Source organism: Indicator indicator, chromosome 4 (assembly GCF_027791375.1).
Source record: "Indicator indicator isolate 239-I01 chromosome 4, UM_Iind_1.1, whole genome shotgun sequence".
Lineage (NCBI taxonomy): Eukaryota > Metazoa > Chordata > Aves > Piciformes > Indicatoridae > Indicator > Indicator indicator.
The window spans coordinates 37,091,041-37,103,168 of NC_072013.1; the positions used below are offsets into that span (position 1 = coordinate 37,091,041).

A 12,128-nucleotide genomic window follows, 5' to 3' on the forward strand; every position below is an offset into this window, starting at 1 on the left:
CGCCTTACGTCACCCCGCGCCGCCCTTTTCACCTCGCTCTTATTGGCCCGCGCTCCTTACCTCACCCCGCTACGCCCCCTTTGCCTCGCTCTTATTGGCCCACGCTTCTTACCTCACCCCGCGACGTCCGTTCGCCTCGCTCTTATTGGCCTGTACCCCTGACGTCACTCTGCGGCGCGCCCTCTCCCGCTCGCGTATGCCCGGCTCCCCGCGCGGAGACAGGCGGTCGGCCGGGGCCGGGAGGGCAGCGGCGCACGATGGCGGCGGCGCGCGGGGCCGCGTGCCTGCTGCTGCTCTGTCTTCTGGCGTCGTCGCTGCCCGACGGCGCCTGCGGCTCGGAGGCGGCTGGGACGGCCGAGTCGCCGGGCGGCGCCGGCTCCGGGGAGCGGTTTAAGATCGAGGGCCGGGCCGTGGTGCCCGGGATGAAACCGCAGGACTGGATCGCGGGGGCTCGGGTGCTGGTGGACGGGGAGGAGCACGTCGGCTTCTTGAAGTGAGCGACGGGTGGGGCGGGAGGGCTTGGTCCTGGCGGGGAAGCTGGCGGCCGTCGGCGGGCTGGGGCCGATGTCGCCCTGCGCTGCGGGTGCCGCCCGGAGGTGCCCTCCGCGCCTGCCCAGTGGCGGCCGGAAGATGGCGGCGCAGCTGTAGCTGGGCTGAGAACCGCAGTGCTGAGGAGAGGAACATCCCGCAGGCAGCTCTGGCCTTACTCCTACCCTTGCACCTCACCGCTAATGCGGTAGGAACGGCCAGGTTCAGAATGGGATCCTGCCGTGCTGTCGGTCTCGGCCTCCCGCATTCGTAACCGAATGGGTGACTGCGGCTGCGGGCCTTTAGGCCGTCGGAAAAATGGAACTCCCTTTTAATTAGAAAAAAACCCCAACCAACAGAAAAAAAAAACCACCCCTCAAACAAAACTGCCCCACAAAACAAACAAACAAAGCCCAACCAAACACGTTTGCTTTAAATCTGGAGTACAGGATTTGGTCTCAGCTTTTGTGGATGCACTCCTGTCTTTTTTAAGACCTAAGCTTAAGTATTTAACCGTTCTGGAGAAATGTTTGAGGTGTAGTTAACTCTTGCAGTGCGTGCCCAGAGCTTTGTACCAGTGTAAGCCACTGCAAGGGACATGGCTTCATTGCTTCTCCCAGGATCGTGCACATTCTTTGGAAGCTCTGAAGAATCACTCAGCCTCAGGAGGGAATGGCTACATTCATATCAGCGAAGGATCTGGAGATAATAAGCTACAGCAATTGTCTTCTGAATTAAGAGCTGATCTCATAGTTTGAAGTGTAGGAGCTTGTTTTAAAGTGAGGTTTATTATTTTTAATGTGGTGTAAGATGTTGCTTTTAACATCATGGCTAAAAATGAGAAGCTCTGTAGAGAGTGAAGGTAACACCACCTCCTAAATACCAATCGGTTTTAGTCATTGCAGTAAAAGGTGAACTGCATTTTGGCTCTGGGAGCTGTTGAGAGGTGAACACAAGAGGCTGGACTCTGCCAAACTTGCAGGATCTTGGCAGTGTAGGGACCTGCTAAGCCAGGTGTGGGAGCCTGGCATATTTAAGAGCTGATGTGATAAATACTATGGAGTTGGTGAGTTGGCAGTGTAGGTGTATGAAATATGAGGAAATACCTAAGAGAATACCTTGCTCATGACAGAGCTCTGGCCATAAAGCAAATTACAGCTTAATGCCAAGCAGTATTACAAGGTTATAAACACTTGTAGATGGACCTGGTGTGTTTTAACAGAAATACTTTAATAATGCTTGGGGGCTTTTATTCACTTGTAGTAAGCATAGTGCTGGAAGGCAGCACACCTGTTAGTAAGAAGTGGGTTTGAAGAAGTGTTTTCTGCCATAACTGGTATTTCAGGCACAGGAGAAAGGTGCTTCCCATCCAGGGGGAAACATTTAAACGTCTTTGGTATAGCAGAAGATCTGTCTGTCACCGTCTCCCAGGCAGGTTTTGATTGTATATTAGATGGATGCCATTCCAGTCATCAAAAAGAGGGAAATAATTCTATGACGTAGCAAAGTTACTTTCTGAGTATTTCAAATGGCATTTTTATAAATCTTACTGCTTTCTCTCTACTGTAAGAAAAATTCAGCTTTTTTTTTTTTTTTTAAATTCAAAAATGGCAATATTTGAGACCAGTATTACAAAGTGAGAATTTACTTTGTCATACAAATCTTTAGGGGAAAACAAAAAAGAAAAAACAAACCAAAAGCAACCTATTAATTGAATTTTCTCAATATAATGCTGTAAAGAATGAAAAAATAATAGGAAATGGCTGGGAAACACCCTTGCCTATTCGCAGTAGAAGGGGATGTAAGCATCCAGGGAGGTCATGGAAGCCTCATCCCTTGGAGGTTTTTAAGGCTAGGCTGGATGTGGCTCTGGGCAACCTGCTCTAGTGTGAGGTGTCCCTGGGCATGGCAGGGGGGTTGGGACTGTATGATCCTTGAGGTCCCTTCCAACCCTGACAGTTCTGTGATTCTATGATTGTTAGGGGCTTAAATCATCACAAGGCATTAGTCAACACCACCCACTCAGTATTTGCTGCTTCCTCCTGGAAGTTCCTTAAGTGATGTGCAGCTATGAGGGAGAACTTTTGTGAAGGACATAAGGACAAAATTCTTCTTGAGAGTTCACTTTTCAGAGGATTCATCTTCCTTGCTTTCTTGATGCAGGTTTCTGATGGACCAGGGATTTACAACGTTTTCTGCCCCCTTGGAACAATTTTTTTACCTTAACTTTGAGTCTTATTTCTAGGAGAGCTATCTTTGATATTAATTCTAAAAGGGAAGAGAATGCTAGCTCTTACTTTTAGGAGAGGTATCTTTTATTTTTAGGAGATACATATATTTTATGTTTAGGAGAGGTATCTTCTATTTTTTGGAGAGAGAGCTATTATTTTTTGGAGAGAGCTATTGTTTTTTTGAGTGATACCTTTTATTTTTAGGAGGGATTATCTCTTATTTTTAGGAGGGATATCTCTTATTTTTAGGAGAGATGTCTTTTCTATTTTGAGGATAGATGTCTTTTAAGGGGAGATCTTTTATATTATATTTAGGGGAAATACATTGTTTTTAGGAGAGATCTTTTATTTTCAGGGGAGATATCCTTTGTATTATTTTTATGGGAGCTATCTAAGAGGGTAGTGAACACTACATTCTATCTTTCTGGAAACTTCTGGAAGCATGTAGAAGGCAAGCTGCATGCTTCTGTAGTCTAATTTAGTGAGAACTGGTGCTGAAGCTTTCAAGTATCCTTTTACTAATGTTTTCAGTGAGTATTGAAGTTTCATACTTTAAAATAAAAGCAGTCTGTCTAAAAATCCCTTCTGTGTATATGTTCAGAGCTCTTAGTTTCCTTCATGTTGTGATAGAGCTTTCCAGCGTGGGCTAAGTCCTGAAGGGAGCAATTAAAAAGTAAAAAAAAAAAAACCAACTTCTTGTGCAGCAAAGGCACAAACTGCAATTTGGTGAATTTTAAGTCATCTCTAATATCCACCCACGCTCTGTAGGATGTCAGTTTGGGGTTTTTTCACTTCCAGCAGAAGTACTGAAGCAAAGTAAACTTCATTGGACATGTGCTGGGAAGAGGAAGGAAGGTGGAAGTTGATTCTGCCATCGAATTGATGAAATCTAACCACTTTAAGTCTTACTTTAGGCTGGTAACTGACTGCTCCAGGACAACAGTGATTGGTGATTCTGGTGATCTGAAGGGTGCTGAGCAGTTTAGATTTTCCTTTTGGTCCTTGTAGTGATGTGTATTTCTCCTATGCAATGATACTGTTGCATTCTTTCTTTAAAAGCAGTGCAGCCCTGTCTCGTCTGCTGGAGCGTACTGAGATGGAGTGGAACTTGCTGTGTTTTTCAGGACAGATGGCAGCTTTGTGGTTCATGATGTACCTTCAGGATCTTACGTGGTGGAAGTGATATCCCCTGCTCATAAATTCGAGCCTGTGCGAGTTGACATCACTTCCAAAGGCAAAATGAGGTGAGCCTGGGTTGCTTCTCTTGATCTGTTCAGTGGAAGTAGTGCCACCAGGACTGCAGACCTGCTGCTCCATTCCAGGCCTCTTAGCTTCTTTTAGCATCACTTCTAGGAGTATACTTCTTAAAATTCAAAGTCTAATTTACTTTTTTCCTCTCACATTTAAGGCCTTAAATAAGATGAAATTAATGAACTCCTTCTGTTTCTTTACTTCTGTTAGTTTCTTAGGCAGCTATCCCAAAATCTGGACTAAATCAGTTAACTGCTTTCTCTTTTGCCAATATTTTTTTTTTGCTTTCCCTTTTTTCCTTTTTTTTTTTTTTTTCTTTTTTTGGTAAATGTTGTGTCAGGTTTTGACACAATGAAATTCTAATGTCTTTCCAACTCTAAATTCTAAAGTATTACTGTTCCTTCTCCATAAGGTACTCCTTACAGTTACTGGCAAAAGCTAGTAGTTGCCAGCCTGCACTATTTCTGTAGCATTGTTTGCTTTATTTTTAATGTTACATTAGCACAGAATGTTAGGGGTTGGAAGGGACCTCCAGAGATCATCCAGTCCAACCCCCCTGCCAGAGCAGGAGCACCCAGGGCAGGTCACACAGGAACATATCCAGGTGGGGTTGGAAAGTCTCCAGAGAAGGAGACTCCACAACCTCTCTGGACAGCCTGCTCCAGGGCTCTGGCACCTTCACAGGGAAAAAGTTTTCCCTCCTGTTCCCCTGGCACCTCCTCTGCTCCAGCTTGCCCCCAGTGCCCTTTGTGCTGTCCTTGGCCATCCCTGAGCAGAGCCTGGCTCCAGCCCTGTACATCTTTATCCCCAGCAGTGAGGGCAGCCCTCAGGCTCCTCTGCTCCAAGCTCCAACCCCAGCTCCCTCAGCCTGGCCTCACAGGAGATGTTCCACTGCCTGCAGCAGCTCTGGGGCTCTGTGCTGGACTCTCAGGCGGCTGCTTGAGGTTCTTCTTGACCTGAAGGGCCCAGAACTGGACACAATATTCTAAATGTGGCCTCACCAGGGCAGAGTAGAGGGGGAGGAGAACTCTCTGGACCTAGTCACCACAGCCCTTCTAATCTACCCCAGGATGCCATTGGCCTTCTTGGCCACAGGGCACATTGCTGGCTCCTGGGCATCCTTCTGTCCACCAGGACCCCCAGGTCCCTTTCACCTTCACTGCTCTCCAACAGGTCAGTCTCCAACCTATCCCTAACACCTTCAGCTGCCCACCTGTAAGGGCACACTATCCAGAAATACAAATACATGGCTGATTCCCATTTACCATGGAGATGTTTGTAGCTCATTTCTCTCTACAGCCACATCTGCAGTGCCTTAGCTCCCAAGTTTGTCTTTTACAGTGTCTTACAAAAGCTGCTGTTAGTTTTTAGGACCACAAACATCAAGATAAACACTTCAGCAGTATTTTAGGGGGGGTAAAAAATAGAAATCCCAAACTAAAAACTGAAAAAAGAGTCTGTTGTTAATAATGATGGTGAGGATGATGATAGTAATAATAGCAGCAGCACAGTTTGAGCTTAGATTTTATTTTCCAAACTTTATGACTGTTTTTTCAAAACTTTATTAGGCAGTCCCATTGGCATCAGAATAAACACTTGGTGAAATGGTCCCAGGAGTGTGTTTAACCTCTCCTTTAGCACTGTGTTGGTGTCTGAGGGCTAGAGGTAACAGAAAACAGATAGGAAATGGCTATAGAGCAAAGTTCCAGTCGGCTTGGCATGTGCAGCAGCTAGAAACTAATGAGGAATAGAGTTGGGAGATGCAGAAATAAAATGTCATACATGGGGAAAATGGCAGCTAGGCTTTCCTGAGAGATGTTCTGCCTTTCAAAAAAGTACAGGAATGCTTAGGAAGAGCAACCAACATCTGGATAACTGTCCCTGAAAGTCTAAAGACAGGTAGATGTGGTGCCTAGTGAAATGGTTTGCTGGTGCAGGTGGCAGTGCTGGGTTGGTGCTTGGACTTGATGACCTTAAAGACCTTTCCCAACCTACGTAATTCTGTGATCTACTTGAAAAATCTCAGAAGCTCTGAAGAAAATACATAGTCATAAAGTAGGAGGGAAAGAGATTCTAGGGATAAATATTTGGTGAAAATTTCAGAAGAAATTATTTCTTTTGTAACAGGCAGAAGTCATCCTGGAGTTGGACAGGGTTGGTAAATGTTCATAAAGCATGAAAAATAGCTGGAGAGAGAGCTGGAGGAGAGTACAAAGTAACTGTCTAAAGAATACCTGTGAAGAGCTGTGGAAGGGCCTTATCAAGCCCCAGGTCCAGTATGGATAACTGCCAAGTAATGCACTTGGGGAAAAGGTGGCAGTAACTTCATATGGAAATAGTTGTTGCCCCAAGCAAACTCTGCTGAGGCTACACCACACTGCTCAAAACCCTGCCTGCTTTTAAAATATTGTGGCTAATCTTGCCTGTTACCAAGGGGAGCAAAAGAGTGTTGGAGAAGTCCCATTTGAACAAAGAGGTCTGCTGGCTCTGATGTGCAGGTCTGCTGGCTCTGATGTGCAGGTCTGCTGGCTCTGATGTGCAGGTCTGCTGGCTCTGATGTGCAGGTCTGCTGGCTCTGATGTGCAGGTCTGCTCTCCAGATCAGGTTCCTCAGCCTGCTGGAAATGAAGGTGAAGTATCAGTTGATTCCATAAAGTGTGCTGCTGAGAAGTTAGCTTCTGAAAGGGAAGCTTGGCTGGCAGTGCCCAGCAGGTAGCTGTGTCTGCTCTGGATAGGAGGCCATGTGTGTGGTGTTTGTTCTGAAGCTTGTGTCTCTGTTCCCAATGACTTCCATCTTGCTGCCCAGAGCCAGATACGTGAATTACATCAAAACCTCCGAAGTGGTCAGGCTGCCATACCCGCTCCAGATGAAATCTTCTGGGCCTCCTTCATACTTCATCAAGAGGGAGTCTTGGGGCTGGACAGATTTCCTCATGAATCCTATGGTACGTACCAGCAACACACAAAGGTTAGAGATGTGCCTCAGAATACCAGGAGTGAAACAGCTCAGCAAAGCTGTGCACACTTGGCTCTTCTGAGAGGATCTTTTGATCTCTTTGGGGTTGGTATGTTTAGAAAGTTTTGTATGACCTCTCCTCCCGTGCACAGAGCCATAGAATGGGATGGGTGGAAGGGAGCTTGAAGATCATCTAGTTCCAGTCACCTGCCATGGGCAGGGACACCTTCCACTAGCCCAGCCCAAGGCCTCATCCAGACTGGCCTGGAACACTTCCAGGGAGGAGGCATCCACACAACCTCTTTTATCTTTTAGCTGAGGATGTTTTTCAGCTATGTATAGGGAAAAAAAAAAAAACACCAGGCAGAGAATTTGAACCCAGTTGAGCTTGAATGGGACATTATTTATTTTTGGAGGAACATGTTACTGTGCTTCAAGTCTTCAGCTTCAGGTGCTGCAGAGGACATCAGTGTATCAGCCATTTTACCTCTGTACTTCCTGCATTTCTTGCTGCTTTGCTGGCAGAAACTGAGAGGCAAAATGCAGCTCTTCCCTGCAGTAATGATTCAAATGTGTGTTCTTTAAACAACAATTGAGGCTGAATTAAATCAGAAGCTTTGCAGTGACATAAATCTCCATCCACACCACTCAAGTATCCTCTGAAAGCGGCCCCTGGTCCATTTTCTTGGACAGCATGCTGGTGGTGTAGTGTGGTGATGAACAGGTGGCAAGATTGTAGTCTGGAGAGTTGGAAGAGGCCCCAAGCACTGGCTGCAGTCTGCTCTGTAAAGCACAGTGCTACTTCAGGAGCTCTTCCCTGACAGCTGAGTGACACTGCCTGCCTTACTGACTCCCAGTGCAGCAGTTCCAAAATCTGCCTGTTCAGCTGAAGGCTTCTTGTCACTATGTCTGAAAACATCTGGAGCAACACACAAGCTGAAGAAATATTTGCTGTTCTCTGTGTAGGTGATGATGATGGTTCTTCCATTACTGATATTTGTGCTGTTGCCCAAAGTTGTCAACACCAGTGATCCTGATATGAGACGGGTGAGTACCTTGGGGGAGGGAGAGAGAGCAAAGATTTCAGGTACAGAAAGGGAATAAAATTAAAAATGGACTTAACCTCCAGTTATAATTCTTCATGGACAGAGTTTATTCAGTTGATACAGTGCTGCTCTTTCAACAATGAGCATTTAATAGAGTCACAGAATGGCCTAGGTTGGAAGGGACCTCAGAGCTCATCTGCTGCAACCTCCCCACCATGCCCAGGGACACCTCTCAACCAGACTCAGCTGCTCAAGGCCTCATCCAGCCTGGCCCTGAACACTACCAGGCAGGAGGCAGCCACAGCCTCCCTGGGCAGCCTGTGCCAGAGTCTCAGCACCCTCCTACTGAAGAACTTCCTCAGCTCCACTGTAGCCCTGCTATGCCTCAGCTTCAAACCATTCCCCCTTGGCCTGTCTCTAGACACCCTGATGAGAAGTCCCTCTGCAGCCTTCCTGCAGGATCCCTTCAGCTATTGGCAGGCAGCTCTGAGGTCCCCCCAGAGTCTTCTCTTCTCCAGGCTGCACACCCCCAGCTCCCTCAGCCTGTCCTCACAGCAGAGCTGCTCCAGCCCTTGCATCATCCCTGTGACCTTCTCTGAGCTCCAGAGCTTTCTGTTTTCCTTCAGCTGGGGACACCAGAACTAGAGACAGGATTGAGGGTGGGGTCTCACAGGAATTTGCTGCTGAACAGCAGAGCACAAAATGCAATTGTTTAGCACAGCAGGAGGTGTTTCTGCAGAGCAGGAGAGCTTCTCAAAGGTTATTGTTTTATCAACTTTCAATTGATTTCTGCACTGTCTTTAAGCCTAGCACTTCATTTTTAGACCTCACTTAACTAGCATGAGGTGTGTTGAGAAGGGTCTGATGTGGGGTTCTCTTATCCACCAACCTAACCACAGAGTTGATTAGCCTGTTAAATGCAGATGTAAGATAACCCACAGAGTTGACTAGGCTGTTCCTGCAGGTGCTGCAGGGGAGTGTGTGATGTGGAGTCCTCATGTAGTCATTAAATGTTCTGTTTGTTGTCCTCCCATCATGCCAAATGACGAGTAGCAGAAGGCTAGGACAAAGTGGAGCTTCAAGGTGTTTGCTAAATCTTTTCTTAGCTTTAGAAGTATTCCTTGTCTGTCTGGGGGCTGCTTGTGGAGGGCTTGGTTAATTTAAACTCCTTTTCCTTTAAATGACCACTGTCTTAAGTAGTGCATTATAGGTATCTGAGTCCATTTTGGGGTGGGTTCTTTGTGCTTTTGTTGTTTTTATGGGGTTTTTATGTAATGCCTATAAAAATCCAGTCAGAGCTATGGAATGCTCTTTTGGCTTTCATTTGGGCTCAGAACAGGAGACAAAGATATGCTGGATACCCATGGCATCTTCTTCCAAAAAAGCTGAACTTTGGAAGTTGAACTTGTAGAAAACAACCTATTCTTTTCTTTTTTTCATTGATATGACAATGCTTACAGGGAATCCCAGAATGGCTCAGGTTGGAAGGGACCTCAGAGCTCCTCTGCTCCAACCTCCCCACCATGCCCAGGGACACCTCTCAGCTAGACTCAGCTGCTCAAGGCCTCATCCAACCTGGCCCTGAACACCCCCAGGGAGGAGGCAGCCACAGCCTCCCTGGGCAGCCTGTGCCAGAGTCTCAGCACCCTCCTGCTGAAGAACTTCTTCCTCAGCTCCACTCTAACCCTGCTCTGCCTCAGCTTCAAACCATTCCCCCTTGGCCTGTCTCTGGACACCCTGATGAGAAGTCCCTCTGCAGCCTTCCTGCAGGATCCCTTCAGCTATTGGCAGGCAGCTCTGAGGTCCCCCTGGAGTCTTCTCTTCTCCAGGCTGAACACCCCCAGCTCCCTCAGCCTGTCCTCACAGCAGAGCTGCTCCAGCCCTGGGATCATCTTTGTGGCCTCCTCTGGACTCTCTCCAGCAGCTCTGTGTCCTTCTCATGCTGGGGCACCAGAGCTGGAGGCAGGATTGGAGGTGAGGTCTGAGCAGAGCAGAGTCAAGGGGCAGAATCCCCTCTCCTGCCCTGCTGCCCACACTCCTCTGGCTGCAGCCCACCACACAGCTGCCTGCTGGGCTGCATGAGGGCACTGCTGGCTCCTGGGGAGCTGCTCAGCACCCAACACCCTCAAGTCTCTTTCTCCAGGGCTGCTCTCAACCCACTCTGCACCCAGCCTGGATTTGTGCTTGGGACTGACCCTATCCAGTTTCAGGCAGTTAATGGTTTAGTAGCTGTGCTGGTAGAGATGTGAACCACAGATGGAGTATAGGTGCAGTAGCTTCCATAAGGAAGCTTTTGCTTTGTTAGTTCCTTCAGAACAGTTCAAGCTGGATCATTCTGAATGGTAACTAGAAGGGCAAGGAGACAATCTCACAGTAAATTGGCAGTTATTCTGGGCATTATCCCATTGTGGATGTGCAGTTCAGCTGTTGGATGCATTGAGCTGCTTCAGGGTTTGTTTTATTCTATCCTAATGGGTTTGGGCTCATAGAACCACAGTGCAGAACTCTAAAGTTACAGCAAGCTTAGCTGGATTAAAATCACAGATTAAAATCCTGCCTTCCATGAAACAAAACTGAGCTGCTGTATACTTACAGCTTAATGTAGGCCATGAGTAGGGCACTAAAATGCTTAATCCCTCCAAACAGCTCCAAAACTTTCTGAGATTGAGGAGAAATAATACTCATTTTAAAATGCAAAAGGAGGGAAAATCTATGAGAACACAGATCTGAAAACCCAAACCAAAGCTTCAGTCTGGAAACAAAGGAAATAAGGAATGGCATTTTTTTGTCTTCTGGAAAATCCTCATGTATTTGATGGTTGGCTGGCCTGTAAGACTGCTTAAGACGTGGTTCCCTTTTGCCATCCTGCAGTGCTTTTAGCGTGGGGCTCTTCTCTCTGTGTGCAGCTGGGCATTGGCTGGGGGTGCATAACAACGTGTGCCAGTGTGTGCCCTGGGCAAGGTGGCACAGCTTCCTGGTGGGCTCTTTCAGCTGCTGCCTCCAAAACAGTTGTTGGGGAGCTACTGACATCAAGGTGATCTCATTTTGCACACAGGAAATGGAGCAGTCCATGAACATGCTGAATTCCAACCACGAGCTGCCGGATGTCTCCGAGTTCATGACAAGACTTTTCTCCTCAAAATCTTCAAGCAAGTCTGGTAGCAGCAGCAGTAAAGCAGGGAAGAGTAGTTCTGGAAAAAGGAGGTAGCTAAGCCTTCCTCCTAAGCCTGGTTTGCACATCTCTTTGTCACTCAGTACCACGTTCCCTTGTCTTGAGACAGCCACTACTGTCCCCTTAAATCAGGCACAGGCTCCAGGGTGTGCTGCAGCTGTGCTGTCCAGCTACTCTCAGTCTCCATAAGCTGGCTTGTACTTGACAGCAAGCAAAAGAGGGCCATGGCTTCAATCCTGTATCTGTACAGAGTTAGTGATGATGCTGAGTTCCCTGGGCTGTTCTGTAGAGCCTTATTACAGGTTATATACTAAACAGTAATGAGTGTCTTAATCATGAGACTGTATCAAAAAATTCAGCAATGACAGAAGTGGAGTTCAGTCTTGAGGTGACTTTAATGTTTTATATTTGCTGTTGAGTTCTGCAATGAACAAGTCATTTCAGAATGGGAGTGGTGGGTTTGCTGAGTTAAGCAGTTTGCTGTGTCATCTTGTCATATGTGTCACATATAAAAGAATTTTAACTTACATTGTTTGCTGCCTGTAAACTTCAGTTCAAGGACTTTCTGCTTTTCATTGCCCAGTTGCAGTCTGGTCTTTCTGCTGGAAACTCGTTGGGGTGGGAGGAAAGCAAAGCATCCTGCAGCAGAAAGCATTTTAAGCTCTTTCAAATGAATGATGAATCCAAGGTACACAGCATGATGAGCACTTAGCTTGGATCTTTCTAAGTCACTCAGACCACTTCTGCAGCTCTTGGTGTCTCACTGCTGTCTGTGTCATGCATTCATCTCAGCAGGGTGGCTGCAGGCCAGACACAGGAAGGTAAATCCCACTCTGCGTTTAAACTGTGTTCCAAAGATTGTGTCTCTCTCTAGCTATGCTAAGCCACTGGCCAGGCTTTGCTCTGGTAGTGCACCTGTGTGTCTCTACTGCAGTATCTTTCCAA

General features: G+C 47.0%; 1 protein-coding gene across 1 annotated transcript; it reads left to right on the top strand.

Annotated features, from left to right (window-relative positions):
• The first annotated feature begins 257 nt into the window (after nucleotides 1-257).
• EMC7 (ER membrane protein complex subunit 7) lies at nucleotides 258-11,685 on the top strand. The gene is made up of 5 exons (XM_054400477.1): nucleotides 258-493; nucleotides 3,884-4,003; nucleotides 6,816-6,954; nucleotides 7,932-8,012; nucleotides 11,067-11,685. Exons 1-5 carry the CDS (start codon nucleotides 258-260, stop codon nucleotides 11,217-11,219), a joined length of 729 nt encoding a protein of 242 aa, XP_054256452.1. The 3' UTR covers nucleotides 11,220-11,685.
• Nucleotides 11,686-12,128: the final 443 nt, after the last annotated feature.